This window comes from Cyprinodon tularosa, unplaced genomic scaffold (genome assembly GCF_016077235.1).
Source record: "Cyprinodon tularosa strain WSP-4 unplaced genomic scaffold, ASM1607723v1 ctg115, whole genome shotgun sequence".
NCBI lineage: Eukaryota > Metazoa > Chordata > Actinopteri > Cyprinodontiformes > Cyprinodontidae > Cyprinodon > Cyprinodon tularosa.
The window spans coordinates 871,329-890,160 of NW_024037948.1; the positions used below are offsets into that span (position 1 = coordinate 871,329).

Genomic DNA, 18,832 nt, shown 5'->3' on the forward strand with positions numbered 1-18,832 from the left:
AGAAAAGTAAGTATTCCCCCTCTTTTACTAGTTTGAAATTGCTTAAAACCTTTTACATGCTTATCAAATTAGATTTCCATCATCATAGGAACCTACTCAGTTTTTTTTAAACCTTTAAACATTTTAATTGTTGTGGTCTTAGTTGTAAAGGGAGTGTGAACACCACAGAGATTATTTAGGAAACAAGACAGTGGCATCAAATAGCATGGTGGAGGAATCTGAAAAGAAGAATTTGGAAGCTTTTTAAACCTTATCTCAAAAAGAGGAATATAAGTTGAGGACATACAAAAAAAAAAAAAAAACGACAGACAGACGGACAGACAGATAATTTAGCAAATTTATCCTAAAAACTGTGTTAAACCAGCCAATGGTAATTACAATACTGCCAACCTTCTTGGTTGGAATTATTAATATGATCGGTCCATATATCATATTCTATTTGTCACACCTGTTTGTCACACAAACTGTTGCTATCAACCATCTGACCCTCCAACAACATCTACCGTATTTCAACCTTGGTTAAACCGTGCTTTTTCTGTTTTCTTGCCTGTAATTTTAATTGGTAACCAATTTTCAACATTGACTGGCTGGCTCATTTAAACATACATTTACATTCTTTTGTTGGATTCATGGACCATTTATGGTTGAATATAGAGAGCAGAACACGAAGTTGAGCCTTGGATGCAAACTTTGAGGTACAACTGCAATTTATAAAGCAAAGTTGCTTGTTTTTGTGCATGCCCTTGATTTTTTTTAAAATCTGAATTTCTTCAGGCGTACACCATTTTCAGATGTTTGATATACTGTGTGTACACTTTTAGCATGGATCCTGATCTTGATCTCCTTAGAATTGTATTTTTTGTCACTCTTAAATGCTTTTTAAACAGTGTTTGAAAAATATTATCTGAGTACACATGAAAAGCAGTTTCCAGATGTTTTTATTTTTTTATCAAGAAATAAGCTGCCTAAAGCAGCTAAACTATAGTTAATCTTCTGAATGATAATGCGTCTTTATGTCAAGAAATGTGTTCTTATTTTTTAAATACTTAATAATATCAAGATTGTAAAGTACCAAGATTAGGTAAAAATAAGGAAAAACAAAAGTTTAGAGAAAGATATTAATGGATGGAGAGAATGCCCATAGAACTAACTGAGCCTCCTTAGAAAGTATCGAATAATTAGTGTAGGTTTAATAATAATAATAATGTTCTTTTATTTTTTACCTTTCAACAAATAATCCTTTACCCTGTTTTTTTTTTATTCTGCCTTTCATTAACTCAAACCCCATGGCAGACAAGCTGTCTGAGCATTGGTTTATAAGCTGACAATCTGCCACAGTGTCACCATTTAAATATAATTACACATAATCATTTTGTCCGTACATTGCACTCTGTCATTCACCCTACGTGTTTTTGATTGTTTACCACATTAAAACATGCACTCACTCAGAATGTTTAATGATGTCATTTTGGGAATCACTTATCAATCATCCAGCTAACCATTACACAGAAGCAGTTTTTTTTTTTTTACTCCTACTGTATATTAAACATCGAGAAGCCATCAATCATCCTCATGCTGCAGTAAATACCATTGCAAGTAAAATATGCACAACCACAAGTGCAGCAAACTTACTTGACTGAATCCCATCCATCATAAACACCAAACACATCCAATAATGTTTCCTTCACACATGTAAATGAGTCACCATATATTTGAGTTGAAGGTTGGTGATTGCTTTTTTATTTGTCAAAGAACCTGAATGTGCTCAGACCGGATGACTAACAGTCTAATATTGTGGCTTTTGCTCTGGGAATTAAATCAGCTTTGAGTTCAGCGAGGGAGAGCGTGATAGGTCGGTTATAGATGTTTCTGCCTCACAGGTAAGTCTCTGCAGCAGCAAGCAGCCCTGGATTTTGCCTTAATATGACCGGCTCCGTGCAGTGATTCATAATTAGTCTGCAAAGATTATTGGATGCTGTTCAATGATTAAGCCCAGGGAAACAGTAAATAAGATTTATGCTTAAACACATTTTTTGATCGCATATTTTTCAGCTTCATCATCTAAATTATCATTCTTTTTTTGAAAGAATGTGAACACTACATCTATGGTTTACAAATAGATTGCCAGAAAATTAAAAGAAATGCTAATTAAGGGATTATCTTATAAATGTGGAAACAACCACTTCTTGTTGGCTGTCAGAACTGTATTAATATCAATAGCATTCTGTGTAATCTGAAAACGTAAACTTGATTATCAGTCCCTGCAGGAATTAATCAAGAAAACAACCCATGCTTTGCATATCACTGCCTTGAGAAATTATTCATTCTTTGCACACTTTCGAATCACAGTCACAGACTTTACTATATTGTATTTGCATTGATGTATTAGACCAACAAACCTTAGCACATGATTGTAAAATTAAGAGAAATTATAGTTTTTAGCATTTTTCATTGATAAATCCTGATTTTTTTTTTTGCATTCAGACCTTTTTACTCCCATATCCCAAACTAGATCCTTTGCAAACAATTGCCCTCAGATGTCACCTAATTTGTAAATTGAGTGCAGAAGCATATTAGTTAATCTCAGTCTAAATACGTGTCTTGTTTTCTGTTTCTCAATGTTCATCAGAGAACACAGGTAAAAAAAAAACAACATTATGAAAAAAAAAAACTGTTTTAAGAAGCTGCTCTGATCAGATTGCAAAACATTTTGGGTCTCTATAAACACACCATCCTCACCATAAACCTTGAGATTGGCAGCATCGTGCCTGTGGGTGTTTCCTCATCATGGACAGGAAGCTCTACAGATTCAAAGATAAGATGCTATAGACAGAGCTAAATAAAAAGAAATAAAAAAACTGTTAGAGTCTCCAAAGGACTTGAATTGTAATTTTCAACTGAAAATCTTTGGTGTAGATGCTTTCCACCAAATCCTACTGATATTGGATGATTTAGCTGTGAAGCCGGTACTAATTTTCATCTGTAAATATGCAAAGCAGGTATTGATTCAGAGAAACTTTATACATTTAGGGGACGTTTGCCCTAACTTAGGGGACGTTTGCCCTAACTTGATCAGCATGACATGACATGACATTTTCTTTCCCCTTTAGGATCATACAGGACTTAAAAAATACTTTATTAACCACAAAGGAAAATTTAATGTTGAACTAACTCTTCAGTTTCTTTGCAGTAAGTTGTTTGTGTGGGTCTGTCGCAGACAACCCCGTTAAGTAACTGAATTCTGAGTAAAAGGTAAAACATTTTAAGGAGTATGACTTCTTTTTAAAGGCACCATATGTTTCATATTATATTGCAAACTTAGATTGAAGTACAGGCTTTCATTCGATCCATATCTTGTTATAGACCTGCATATAATCTTCATGCTGTATCGTATTACATACTGTTATGTACTTGACCAAGAATAAATTTCCTGATGCACGCTTGCTCATGTTCTGGCTGCAAGAGTTGCATGTAGTCAGGCTTTTTTATGCCATCTCTGCATTCTGGACTAAAGGTTACAGTTTGTTTTCTTCATGACTCCTTATCCTGCAGCGTAATCTGAGCTTTTTTCTATGTTATGTTGCACAGGCAGATAAAGACACTTGCATATATATATGTCATATGAAGGAAAGGATAGGAAGGATATCTATTATTCATGTAGAACATGATAATTTCTTTCTATATATGTTTTTTAAGGGAAACTAACATTCCTTATCACTTTCATTTCCTGCAACACGTAGAGCCTTTTCTCAAAATTAAATTTTTTCCATTCTCCGTCACAGATGCTGATGTTACTCAACCTCCCTCAATGATTTTGCTTGAGATTTGCTTAGGGGGATATCAGGAACATCATGAGAGCCATGCTGTCTTTACCTCCCTGCCATGTCTTTATCTATGTATCATTTAACTCTTCGTCTCATGATCTGCTATAATGCTTTCATTTATTTTCTTACCAGGCAATGCTGCTTCTGTTTCTTTACTGATTAAGGGACAAATCAGCAAATCAGAGGCTTTAATATATAAAAACATACTAAGTGCAGTAGTATAAAAAGTATAGACTTATTTCACATCTTTCGCTCAGCTAAAGAAAGTTCCTTTGTGTGCATTTCTGTGTATGTGTTTGCAGACACTTAAAGAGGCCAGTGAAAATGCCAGGAAGGATTTCCACCGTGAAGCAGAGCTGCTGACCAACCTGCAGCATGAGCACATCGTCACGTTCTACGGCGTTTGTGTGGAGAGCGACCCTCTTATCATGGTGTTTGAGTACATGAAACACGGAGACTTAAACAAGTTCCTCAGGCACGCCGCTCCTCTTAATTGTATATTTAATGTGAAAATGGCCACGCAAAAACAGACAGTTAAACGAAATCCTCACAAGAAGTTTGCTGTTAAAAATAAACACCTTAAAAAAAGCTGAACAGTCTTATAAGATGCTTTTACAAAGCTAAAAGTAAAAAAATGTTCTACCTGTTCTCTTGTAGGGCTCATGGACCAGATGCAGTGCTAATGGCAGAAGGCCAAACCACAAGACCTGTGGAGCTAACACAGTCTCAGATGCTGCATATTGCTCAACAGATAGCATCTGGCATGGTTTACCTGGCATCACAGCACTTTGTGCACCGTGACTTAGCCACTAGGTGCGTTACCTACTTTTCTGCTATTTCCTCAGGGTTTTTGCATTTTTTAAATTTGCTTTCTACACTTTTTAATGAAGCATTTTTGTTATGCAAAGGCTTGTATTTAATATTATCCTGTTTGAAATGTATGCATGATTCTAGAAATGACAAGTTTCCCCACTAAAAAATAATTCATTATTGCCCCAACAAAAGCCCGAAAGAAGTCTAATTTAGTTGTTAATTCAGTGACTTAAACCATCGCCAAAAAGAGCTCAGAAAAGTTTAAATGTTTTTAAAAGAGTGCAACTATCAGTAAAAGTGTTGGACACAGAACATCTGCATAAACAGTTATGTCTCAGTCTGATTGGTTGATTCATAATCAGACTGAGACTAAATTAACTCCTCAGATGCAGGGCCAAAATATATATATTTTATTCCCTTTAATTTTGTTGTGTTTCTGTTTTCTAAACATATTAAAAATAATGCAACATATTTTTATATCAGTCAAAAATAAACTCAGCAAACAAAACATGCACTTTTCAACTTCATTTTTTAAGCAATCCAAATCACTTGGTGAGAAAGTATTTACCTTCTAAACCTAGTTGTCTGCTCAAGAATTCATGACAACTTTAATCCAAAACTAATGGTGAAAGATTCCCCTTCAATACTTGTTGCCAATTAAAAATTATGGTTTTATCTTTTATAACGAGTTATCAATGTCTGGAAGAAGCAGCTCTAGAATGTTAAATCTCCATGTCCTTTCTGAACAATGATGTTTTTTTTCGTTCCTTATCATCTGCCTATTCTATGAAACGCTGCCCTCCAACGATCCTTACCTTTTCTTTTTAGTCCTCCAAATCTTTTTCTCTTTTTGTTTTGTTTTTGGTCAGCAGTGGTTGTGACCTGATATGGGTCAAGGAATGTAAAAAATTTAAAAAGGAATTATCGTCATATTTTCTGTTATTTAGCGCACTTTCTTCACATTTAGTGTTTGTTCAAAATACAGCGATAACATGCTAAAAATAACTTTTATATTTATAAGTAAATTCTAAATATATATTTAAATAATAAATCTATATCTTATATTTAAGTCCTAAATCTAAACATATACAGTATCTGATATCATCAGATATATATTTAGCAGTAAGTGTAAATGATGATGGCAGTATTCAGGCGTTGGAGTGGCCAGAGAAATGGAGCCTAAACTGTTATTAATAGCCCACCTGCCAGTCATGATTAAGCAGGAAGGGCAGAGCAAGGTTGATCTGTTTGTCTTTTTATAAATAAATAAATTATTATATTAAAAAATTTAATTGTTTAAAAAATGCTTTTGTATTAACTAAGGTCTTATTCAGTTGTTAATGAATGTTTGATCAGCAGTAATCACTTTTAACTACAACTCAAACTATGAAAAGCTGTTAGTCAAGTCTATTACACATTAATGTGCACATCAGCAATTAAAGAACTTATGATTTAACTCAAATAAAGGAAGTTTGATATTTCTGAATATTTCTTTCTTAATTTTTTTGCAGGAACTGTCTGGTGGGTGAGAACCTGCTGGTAAAGATTGGGGACTTTGGCATGTCCAGGGACGTCTACAGCACAGACTACTACAGGGTAGGTGTATGTGTCGATATCTTTTCTGGCCCTTCTTTCAGCCCATCCCACCCCTGTTTCCTGCTGCATGAGTCCACCACCTTCCCTCACTCTTGCATGAGAATAAGTACAGTTAGTTTTGTCTATGCTAAAATTCACTAAGCACTAAGCACACATTTGTGTGCATCTAGGATTTTTTGGAATAGTTGTTTTTCCTACAAACTCTTCATTTTCCCATTTTATGTTTAATTATATAATTTAAATATGTAATATGTAATGTTGTATATATGTGATGAATGACAAGGTGTGTTAAATGTTTTAGGACATGAAGCAAATTTAGTTAGCTTTAAAAAAAAACCCGATTAAATCCAAAATGATCTATACCGATTTTCTTTACCATGATTTTGAAAGGCTCAATTGAAAAAAATAAGTATTGTTTTTCTACCACTTTCTTCTAAAGTAGATAAGTTTGACTAGATTTTTGAGTATAGTTTAGTTGCTTATGTCTAAGCAGGTACTTTATTTATTATGTTGAATTTACTACTTATAATGCAATGTATAAATGTTACTGTTTTGTTAATGGTCTTGTCAAGATTACAAGCAACTAGACATTTAAAATGTTCAGTGTACACAATGCAAAAGATTAATTCGAACAAGAATTTGCTTGATGAGGTAGAAAACTTATTTTTATTTTGTTTGGGGTTTACACTCTACAATTTGCTTATTTCTTCTTGACTCAATCTTTTGCACTGAAAGAAAATATCTGGTTTGCAGCCAACTCTGTGCAGACATTGTGGAGAAAGGAATGCAAATGAAAAAGAAAAAAAAAAGAAATTTTTTTTTGGGTGAAACACCCACAGAATGGCACCTATTAGTTTTATTCTAATGAGTGCATATCTGAAAAGGACAGAGGCAAAACAAATGTGACTTCCTCTACAGAAAACAAAGCAGTGTTAGTTCACATTTGGCCAGTGGTGCTTTTTGTGTGATTGCTTTTACTTTTAGTGTCAAGATAACCCAGGGGTACATGAGTGAGCCAGGAGTAAATCTGTGTTTCTTTTTTCTCCTGCTGTACAGCTATCTGTCACTTTCCCAAAGGGCCAAGGCCTAATAAACTGTATTGACTGATCGATAGTAGCTGTCCATTTTTCCAACCCTCTCCCCCATCCACTGTGACACACTGACATGACTGACAATGACAGATCACTCCGAGGAGGCGGGAAAGGGAGGATTGAGGGGACAGCGCTAAATCAGTGACAGGAAAAATCTCTTTTTGGGAATAAATAATGACATTAACTATGACACATTGAAAGATAATAATCTATGAGATGTGAAATAGATGTATTGTTCTTGCTCCCGTTAAACAGAGTCCAGAAAAATAAAATTCTATGTGTACCTAGATGTGTTAAATTGTTGGTAATAGTTTGTTTTGATTTATGAGCACAAAGCACAGCTGTAAAGTCAAAAAGGAGTGGATTGGCATAACATTTAGGAGTACATTTAAAAACCTTTTTGCGTTCAGAAAATTAATTCAAAAGAAAAAAAAAACGGCTCTGAGTGGGCTTCTTTAGTACGGTCTTTGTGTGACAACACATAACATCCTCCTCCTCCTCTTCCCTCTTCCTTTCACCCCCTCCTCAATAATGCCAAGTGCTGAGGCTGTATCCATGGCAACGGGTAATGGGTGAAGGTAGTGGCGGTGAGCTTCGGAGTTGAATCCATCGTTTCTCAGGAAGAAAAAGTAATCAGCGAACTTCTGCTTAGTATGCTGAGGCAGTAGTAGTAAGAGAGAGGGAGAGGAATAGAGACGGCTGTAAAAAGATGAAAGGAGGAATGAGATGGGAGAAAAAAACAGGAGGAGAAAAGATGGAGGAAAAAAGTGGGATCCTCGAAATGAAAGAAGATGGATTAATAAACTGAAAAAAAGCTAAGAAAGGGCAGTAATGGAACGATAAAGGGATAAATTTGGGTGAGAGAAAGAGGAGAGGTATTGAGGCATGGCAGCCTAGAAAAGACATCATACAGGAAACAAAACAAAACAGGAGTTGGAACAAAGTCTCTATCAGAGACAGAAAGAATAACTAAATAAATACACATTAGAACAACAGTTCAGCACAGGGGAGCTACAGGATGGTGGCTGCATTTCAACACCTAACAGAGATGGAGGTCTGTGTGTGTGGTTGTGTGGGAAGGTAGCGTGTATGGACCCAGTCATGCTTTTGCGTCAGACTGGAGCAAAGATGAGTCATAGAGGAATTGGAGCTCAGCCCCCCACCTCTGTGCGTATGGATGTGTGTGGAAATAGAAGCAGAGGCGATGAAATGAAGGGGTTGCAGTGACGTCACCGAATTCCCTGTTACACAATAAATACGATTGGCGTTGCACAAGACAGATCGAGGGCCTTGTGTCAAACCTTGATCCACATTTAACTTTTTTGGGGATGTTGGGGTCCTTGATGGTGAGGCCACTCGACCTTACAGCTTTAGTGAGCTTCAAAGACAATATAATACATTTATGGAAAGTCTATCCTGCCAAAGCCACAAAGTTTTTAACATTCATGCTGACATGTCAGCAAGTCTCTTTGTGATGAGTAATTAAATGGAGAGGAATGAATACTTGGGTTACCTGGATGTCTTTTTTGTTAAAAAGTATTTAAAATACCAATCTCCTGAGGCCTGATGTTTTTATTTTAAGAACAATTTTTTAGTATTATCAGTATTATTAGTATTATCAGGCAATAAGAACACAATCAGGTACGCTAAAGAGCTCTCACCAAAGGCTCGAGAATATTTGATGATTGGGAGTAAACTGGTTAAATAGAGGCAGAAGAAGGTGACACAGATGAATGGTGATGAGAAACCGGGCAGAGTTAGACAGGTGAATAAAATGAGAAATTACACAAGTCATCAGAGCCAAGAACACTACAATTTGGTCCAGACCTTTCGAACAGAAAGACCGGGGTCTGCTTTATGCGGCTTCCAAACTGACTCTTGTGCAACTGGCCTCTTGTCTGAATACAAACTGGCCCGAATTACAGAAAGAGTATATATCTTTTGTATTAACAATCTATAGTAATAGTGATGAACATAGGATCGAGATACCATCTGTTGCTTGGCAATATTGTTGCCAGCATGTTATGCGTCTTCGTCTCCAACCCTGGTCCTCACGATCTATTGTCCTGCAGATTTTAGATGCATCCCTGCCCAAACAGAGCTAATTCAAAGCACTGAATTACCTTTAACTTACGGTAACTTCAGCATGCCATTGAGTTGATTAAGGCCTGGTAAGAAGCCATCCATTTGAATCAGCTTTGTTTGAGCTGAATTAAATGAATGATTGAAGACCCGGTTTGGAGACGCCTGCTGTAGATCAATATCTGCATGTTTATTAATGCTAATTTTTTTTTTTGTTTCCGAGCAAAATAGATAGAATGTCATCCTCATATTTTAGTTTACACTCCCACCCACCACAGAATATTTTTAAAGTCAGCGCAACTAATTGCATAATTTGGGGACAATGTGTTAGTAGAATAAAGTGTGACTACTAGCTGGATTATTGATGTACAGTCTAACTCACTAGAGTAATGACTGATTATGTGTTTAAAATTGATAGTTGCATGGCTCACTAATATAAAGGATGGCTTGAGTTGTTTAGGGAAATTAAAGTGCTGGATTCCAAGTGAGAGCAACACTACTGGTCAGAAGTTGATCAGAAATTGCAGCATCTAAACCATTTGCTGTCAGAATTCAGTGTTTTTGGATTACTTTTTTTTGTGTGCTTTTTTACCTTTGTAGTCAGTTGTAGTTATATTGGGTTTGATACAGAACCATTTCAAATCATCCATAGAATTATTTGTTAAGTGTTTAGGCAAGACTTTCTCTCCTTACTATATTCAGCAGAACACTCAATGTATTTAGAGACTTTGCTACAGTATAAGTACCTTTTGCATTAGGTTTTGCATTAGTGGCTGAGTTTGGTGTACTGGTACTTTGCATGACCAAATGAAACCTAGTCAGCCTTGTTTTTGCTTTTTTTTCTCTTGTACAAGTCAGTTGCATATTTAATAACTATTATAATTATTATAATAATAGTATGATAATATTTATAATTATAATATAATAATAATAATTAATTACTATTATTATTATAATAGTGCCATTAATGTTTTATACACCATTTTTTCATCTGTTGCATTTTTCCCCTTACTTGCTAATAATACAACTGAATTTCCCCACTGGGAGAAATTAAAGGATTACTGTATTGTATTCTAGCAACCAATTATCTTATTGAAGCAACATATTCTTAGAAACTTTATTATAAAGTGTTATTATCAGTAACAATCTTCCTTTAAATCTATCCCTTTTGAATTCAAATTTAATATTAACTGACCTCTGAAATCAACACTTAAAGGTAGGAATGGCACTAAGAAATGGAAATGCAATTTTAGTTTGTGGAAAATAATTTATTCTGTACAGTCACAATCTTTCTGTAAATTACTTCTTTAATTTAAAAAAGATTCTAATGAAGGAAATTACGTTGGTGGTTTTTCTATATTTCAATAAGACAAGGTAAGGGAAGTTTATTTATATAGCCTAATTCAGTGCAAAGACAACTTTAAGTGCTTTACTTGAATAAAAAAATGAAATAGAAGGGAAAAAAGCAGAATAAATGCAGGAAAAAAAAAAAAAAAAAAAACATGATAAAAGCAGATAGTCAAGCAAATAAAACAGTTGGACCAAAACCTTAAACTAATTATACCTCATGTAACAGTTTAACAGTCATAGAAGTTCTAAACGAGTGGCTTTGTAACTTTGATTTACAATAACAAATTAAAGGACTTTATTGAGATTTTCCCTCCTGCTTTTCGCTTTTTCCTTAGCATCAACCTTGGTTGGGGAAAAAAGAAAGGCTTCTTAGCAAAATGACCCAAGCAGCAGTGTTTTTCAGCACATAATCCCCTTTGTCTTACTGCAGGAGAATAAGGGTTAATAAAGGCAAGTTGTGTCTAAGGTTAGCTCACACCTACTTAGAAACTTGCTTTTCATTTCTATTGATCCCTGGCTCAGTGGTAACAGTTTAAGTAGATGTCTGAGAATGTTAGATTAAAGTTGGGAATGAGTCTGAAATCTTTCCACTAATGTTGCAGACACCTGCATTGTTGGTAATATACTTATATATCTTCCATGGTAACACAAAACTTGATTAAGATGTTATTTCAGTGTTACAAAAAGTGGTTGGGGTCAGTTTCATCGGTCCTTCTAACAAACATCCCATAATGCTTTATCCAGTGTGGTTACTATGGATGCCATTACCATTTGGAAGTTGCAGGCGAAAGCTCACATCCTTCTGTCTCTTTCTCCACCACCTTTATTTTTTTTTTGGGGGGGGGGGGGGGGGGGGGGGGGGGGGGGGGGGGGGTTCTGGAACTGTAGCCAGAGTTCTGGCTTATGTGAATATTCATGAGAAGAGTGTGCTGGAGGGAAGCAATGACAGGTGGGCTGAGAGGTGCTTAAAGAAGGTGAGAAAAAGTGAGAGAAAGGGATAAGAGAGCAGAAAAAGAGGCAAAGACCAACAACACAGTATTACTGAATGCTGTCGCCTGCCAAATAACCAACAACATTCACATTGCTTTTTTTTATGCTTCCTTTGTCCTTTTGTGTTGTTTTCTTTTTAAATCTCTTAAATTCTACCTTTCTTGATCTTTTCAGAGAAGACTGCCCCACACTTCTCTCTTCATTACCGTGAAATAAGCTGAAACAAATGCTTGATTATAGGAGCCTGCAGAGTAAGCACCCGCACTTTTTATTTTTTGTTTGTTCTTTGAAAGATATTTTCCCTCTTAGAGGCAAAGCTTCGTAAATCCTATTCACTGACTGGGAGTTTCAGGTTCATCTTAGCTAATAAACACTCACATAGTTAACAAGCATTAAAAGTCTGCTCAGCAGTTCAATACCCCAATATTAATATTTCAAACCATTAGAGGAAATGATCATCAATGATAAATAAAACAAAAACACTAATGGATATGAGCAGGTACAGATGCATCACTTAGCTGTCAGGAATCTATCAGCTGGGGCAAATATTTTAACCATTAAGAAACAACTACAAACTATATTAACACTGCTTTACTTAACATGTGATCAGTTCATAGTGTACACACAGATGTAAGTTAAGTGCATGTTCTGGTCAGAACCTGACATGCACATGTGTAAACAACATCTGTATTTTTTGTTTTTTTCCTTTTTTCCTTTTTAGTTTTAAAATTAAATTGAGGGGGGGAATAAATTATTGTGTTTTGTTAAAAATCAAAGCAGGAAACATTAGTCCCCAAACTAAAAAGGTTGGATTTTTCTCCTTTTAATAGGTAAAATAAAGACCTGCTAATATTTTTTTTTGAACACTACTTTAGACCTTTTTTTTTTTTGTTTTTTTTTTTTAACATAGTCTTTTTATTGTTTTTCAGTTGTAAGAATGCTGTTAAAGGGGAACACAAATGTTTGAAATATTCTAATGTTGTCTGTCTGCTGACACGGTTTGAAGTTAATGAGGTCAAGTAGGACAAAGGAGGACCATTCCAACAAAAAAAGTGACTTCCTGTTCTCAGGGGGCGTGGCTTCAACCATGTCAAAATTTTACTGTACAGTGTTGTTGGGAACACAGAGAGGATCAATACTTTTTTTTTCCTTTCTATTTTGTTATTTTTTTGTTATTTTTTATACTTAGCAAAAACTAAAATATACAATTGTTTAAGAATGAGAAATTACAGTTTAAGGATTTAATCGTGGTTTTAGATAAATAACAAAAAATTATTAAAAACATATTTACAATGCCATGTCTCTGCCATTCTGCTGGCAGAAAGAATAACAGCGGGCTTCTTCAGGACTGCTGATAGTACTCCTCAAAATATGGAGCCTGGCTGCACATCACAGAGGGAGCTCAGTGTTTACTTAAAAAAAAATTGCAAACAGTCCAACACTCTCCACTTTTATGTCAAATTTTAATCCTATCATTAGCTTTTAAGAGCTTTCAGCCTGGTTTCCATAGTAATGTAATGCTTGTTCCTACTTTTGCAGCCTGCAATGGTTATAATATTAAAATAGGAAACAGTCTCAATGTGTCATTATCAGAATGAGGAACTAAAGATGCTGCTGTATCAATATAGTTTTCTGAAGAAATTATTAGAAGTAACCATATGACCTTACAAGGGATCCTGTTTAAACACTAACACCGGACGTTACTGAGCATTAGGAAAAACTTTTTAAATTGTGAAACCCAGCACTTTAGGTAAAACCATTTTCCTTTGTAGCAGACATGTTTTTTTTCTTTTCTTTTTTTCTGTTGAAATGGCATATAGTGTAAAAATGGGGAAGTGCCGTTTTTATTTTCCTGATACATGAATCTTGGAACAGGCTGCCTTCCAGCTGCTCCTACAGAACAACGCTGAAAGTAGTTTCACTTCTCCTTGGCTCAGGTTTTGTCATTTAAGTTGCAAAATACCTTCTGAGGTCGTTGAAAAAATCACTTTCTCCCAAACCATGTCATTCTTGCCGGATTTCAAATCACAGACAATAGGGTATTTGGCTTTCTTACATTCAGAGAACTGACTGGAGTGGGTCTGCACTTTTACTTTATGCAAGGTTTTCACAGTATAGCTACCTGTAAACGCTGAAGTGGAAATCCTCAATTACTGTCACTGTACCTCGAATGCATGAAGGGGAAATAGTTTTGCAAAGCAATTACCGGTACTGGTTTCCATTTGCCATGGTGAACAATTGTAGTGCAGGTTTCTAATGTCTACCCTAAGATTGTCTTTCTTAGGCATTTTTCTTTTCTCCAATTATGGATATTGCCATCCATGCTAACTACTAGATAATTTTGAGAGGATCAATACTACCAAGTATGGTGTCATTTTAGTTTTATATGTAAAAGTTTTTGCGTTTCGAAAATCTTTGCGAGTACGCCAACTTCGAGGCCTGGCCACTCCCCTTCAGCACGCTCAAAAACTCAAAAAAATTATAAGTTTAGATCTCACATGCCTTATCTGCATACATGCGAAGTTTGAAGCCGATGGCTCTAAATCCTTAGGAGGAGTTCGCGAAAGTTCAACATCAAAGAAATTGAAAAAATTCCCCACTCTGTGACAACAAAGGACAGTTCTATTTAATGAAAGAGAGTTTTAATAAACTATTAGTGCGACTACATGAGTAGAACTTTCATTCTCTATATTTATTCACAATATTCTGTTATAAAATTTTGTGTTGAGGCATAGTGATTCAAATGGATATGATGAACAGACAGGCAACGGTGGAATACGTACATAAAGCATTACAGTCAGAGAGAGCCAGGGCCTGGTCATGAAGAGTAAAAACTGCCGAAGTGGAGACAGATATGTTTCCTCTCACGTAAAACTGAGCCTGATGGCTATCTATGTGACCGTGCACATTTTATGACTGCATTAAAAAACCCACTCACTAAAACAGAAGAGTGCCAGACCATTAATAATAGGCATAAAAATTTGAAATATATTGTGCTATCTGCATAGTGTAATATCTGTGTAGTGCAATGAAGCGCAGATGTGTTGGTAGATTCATGTTCAGACGAAACAGTGAAAAAAAATAGAAGACTAGAAGAATAGTGGGAAGAATATCCTCTCAAAGCACTGAGATAAAATGTCTTGAAATAATTGCAAGACCTGTAATTGAGAGTAAGTTTACCACCTCTAGGCTTACTGACCACTCTGTATATGAACTATTATAACCCTTTCTCTACATTATAGCTCCAGTGGTGTAGCAAGACAATAGTTTAGATATATAACATCCTGGCATCCAGACACGTGTATGATTTGGATTACTAAATTTTGTCTACATCTCTAGGCTGAATGGAAATTACCAATGACAGCTAGGTCCTGGGAACCTGTGACCCAGATGGAAAGGCTGTGAAGATGCGAAAATTAAGTAAAAACAGTGAAGGAAAATCTATTTTACTCATAAAGCATTGATATTTTACTTCCATATGTTTAGTTTATCTTTGAATATTGGAAAGGTAAATAATGAAGCCTGTAATGGCAAAATCAACAACAAGAACATGAAATAAACATAATGGGTCAGGGAGGGTGTCCTGCCCCAAGTGGAGGAGTTTAAGTATCTTGGGATCTTGTTCACGAATGAGGGAAGAAGGGAGCGGGAGATCGACAGGCGGATTGGTGCAGCATCTGCCGTGAAGCGGGCGCTGTATCGGTCCATCGTGGTGAAGAGAGAGCTGAGTCAAAAAGCGAAGCTCTTGATTTACCGGTCGATCTACGTTCCTACCCTCATCTATGGTCATGAACTCTGGGTCATGACCGAAAGAACGAGATCGCGGATACAAGCGGCCAAAATGGGTTTCCTCCGTAGGGTGGCTGGGCTCTCCCTTAGAGATAGGGTGAGAAGCTCGGTTATCCGGGAGGGACTCGGAGTAGAGCCGCTGCTCCTCCACGTCGAGAGGAGCCAGTTGAGGTGGCTTGGGCATCTGTTTAGGATGCCTCCTGGACGCCTCCCTGATGAGGTGTTCCGGGCACGTCCCACCGGGGGGAGGCCCCGGGGAAGACCCAGGACACGCTGGAGAGACTATGTTTCTCGGCTGGCCTGGGAACGCCTTGGGGTTCCTCCTGAAGAGCTGGAAGAAGTGGCTGGGGAGAGGGAAGTCTGGGCCTCCCTTCTTAAGCTGCTGCCCCCGCGACCCGACCCCGGATAAGCAGAGGAAGATGGATGGATGGATGGATGGATGGAATGAATTCAAAATATCACTACTTTAATCCCAATAGAGAATGTAAAACAGGAGCCTACACCACTTTCAGAAGCCTGAAAGAACTTTTTATTCCACATCATCCTCATTATGTAGTCAAGTTTTACATATTTTTATATTGTAAGAAGTGATACCCATTTCATGACGTTTCCACATTTAACCATTTTTGACAATTAAGCACTTCTTTTGGAAAACTGAACAAAGTGTGAAACCTCTCCCAACTGAAAAACACATTTTTGTTACATAGATATTAGCTTAAAATAGATCAGCTGCTGTCACTGTGCAGATTAGTTGCTATACTTTGAGCAGAAAGGATCACCTTCTGCCTCGTGTCACTGCTGATTGGAGAAAGTGGACATGTGGTTTTACTGGGAGGGAAAGCCACATCCAAGGGAGGTGCTTTCTGGAGGGGCGGGTTATGTCAACTCCATTTTGACCTGTCTTGGCTACCTGTTTTTCCAGGGTGGGGAGGGGCTGCTGCTAAGACATCAGAATTCATGAAGATTATTCAGAAATGCATGAATCAAGCGAAAAACAACTTTGTGCATAATTTTGATAAAGGAACAGCTTTGCAAAATACAGCACCTAAAAGCTCAAAAAAGTAAAATTTGCATGATACAGTATAGAAAGGTTTCACAGCCAAAACAATGGGGGTCACTATTTCTAAGTTGTGGCTGAAACAGAAACTCTGTACTAGATCTAATAATATCATAAAAGATTCATCTCCATTTGAATGAGCTGTCCTTTATCCTACATATGTGAAACTAATTGAAAATAGGGCGGGCTATACCATCGGCGTCGCCAGACCCCATTTATAAATGAGCTGTGCCCCAGTATAAATCTCATGAATATTTGCAACAGTAATACATTTTTTTAATGCATCAATTTAGATAATTCCAACGGGAGGAGACGTATATTTCTACTCAAATGCGCAGCAAGTGTGTTGGTAACTCCAAATTGAGGATGTATTAGCGTCCCCACGTCAGCGCATGTCACTGCATGAACTGCAGGTAAACTAACGCGCTGCTCTCAACTGAGTTGGATGGGACAATATGCGGCCGCGACGCATTTTTAGTTCTGGTAACGTTTCTTACCTGTTTATTTTATTATTTTCCCAGTGAAACCACATGATTTATAGGCTACTAACTGAAAATTACTGCATTGGTTTGTAGATGGATATCAGGAAATTCCTCACATGAAGCAGAGACAGGGAAGCAGTAAAACAAGATGAGAGAGAGGGAGGTAAGGTCCCGTGATGAATTAGTGATTTAAGCTAAGCAGTTACATTAGGGACGTTATAAGCAATATGATAGATATTTACATAATTATAAATTTACGTTTTTTGCTGTAGAGGATGAGAATGAAGGTGCTGGAGTATGAAAGGGAGGAGGAGGCGAGACTGACAGGCAAGAGACAGGAGAGACAGGTGAGAGACAGGACCATGAAGGTGATGAGGGAGCAACAACCAGCGTCCACAAATAAGAAGGGGACATTAGTGACTTAGGGGAAAAGCATGATGGTCCTAGACAAGTTAAGTTGTCCCACTATCCCCAGCACAAATTTGGAGTAAAAAAAACATTCATTTAATTCAAAATGATTTGAAAGCTTTTCCTGGTTAAAAAAGAAGGCCTTGTCATCAAGGATATGCAGTGTGTTTTCAACTTGCTTGATAACATCATGTTCCCAACATTAACGCAGGTCATCCAGATCTCACTCACAATCCCAGTCCACAGCTGGAGTTGTGAAAGGTCATTCAGTGTGTTGAGAAGGATCCACACTTGGCTGAGGTGCACAATGGGACAAGACAAGCTCCATCATCTTGCTATTTTATCAGTTGAAAAGGAAGAACTTTCTAAGCTGAATCACAGTCTAGTTATGGGGCCAAAATGGTAGCTTTAATATTTGCAAATGTGTGTGGAGAGTTGTGTGTCTGTATCTCGATTTGTGCGTGTGCAGTGGGATTTGAAAATGTGTAAATAAATCTGTAATTGTGTGAGGAGATTTGTGTGTCTGTACAACAATCTGCAAATGTGTAAAACTACTTGTGTGTAATCCGTTTTGCAAATGTGTAAAAAATCCACAAATCTGTATTCAGATCTGCAAATGTGTACTGAGATTTGCAAATGTGCAAAAAATCCACAAATCTGTATTCAGATCTGCAAATATGTACTGAGATTTGCTAATGTGTAAAAAATCCACAAATCTGTATTCAGATCCACAAATGTGTACTGAGACTTGCAAATGTGTAGATCAATCTGTAAGCACACACAGAGACACTGTGTCTGAAGTATTTTCGCTTCAAGACCCAGAAATACAGACAAATCATTGGTTACAAGTCAAGCGGTTTTTCGGTTGGCTCTCTTTACACGCGTGATTTTTGCTACTCTTCTGCCGCATAAGAGGCACAAATGCGTAGAAGGATTTGTATGTGTATTTTTCGCGATTTGTAACCCCTTGCGCAGGCTCGCAGGCTCACATGCTGCCCTGACCGCAGGCTCACAGGCTCACAGACAGCCTCTACTTTTTTTTTTTCCTCCGCTGCGGGAGTTGACGTGACAATGATGATATATTGATACCATTCAGTAAGGAAAAAATTTCATCTATTATCAAACAAAAGGTTACGGAAAGAGGGCAGAAGCTGTGGGAAGAGCATAGAACTGGAAGGTGGCTTTATAGTATTCAAAGGAAAATTGGTGCAATGAGGAGAACGGAAAAGGAATAGAAAAGAGGTTATATCTAGATTAAGTTTCGAAAACACGGGGTTAAATGGAAACTTATTTAGAATGGGAACAGGAGGTTGTGGTTTTTGTTATCAAGGGGAGATGGTGGAGCATGTT

General features: G+C 36.9%; 1 protein-coding gene across 13 annotated transcripts in view; it reads left to right on the top strand.

The window, feature by feature from the left end:
* Positions 1-18,832, top strand: part of ntrk2a (neurotrophic tyrosine kinase, receptor, type 2a) — a 106,271-nt gene that overhangs the window by 78,365 nt on the left and 9,074 nt on the right. For 10 of the 13 annotated variants that reach the window (XM_038305690.1, XM_038305740.1, XM_038305711.1 and 7 more), the window contains 3 exons: positions 4,127-4,299; positions 4,482-4,637; positions 6,149-6,239. In XM_038305690.1, the coding sequence (XP_038161618.1) occupies positions 4,127-4,299; positions 4,482-4,637; positions 6,149-6,239 (420 nt within the window). The remainder of the gene's footprint in view (positions 1-4,126; positions 4,300-4,481; positions 4,638-6,148; positions 6,240-18,832) is intronic. The other 3 variants (XM_038305703.1, XM_038305749.1, XM_038305757.1) reach the window with 1 other exon arrangement.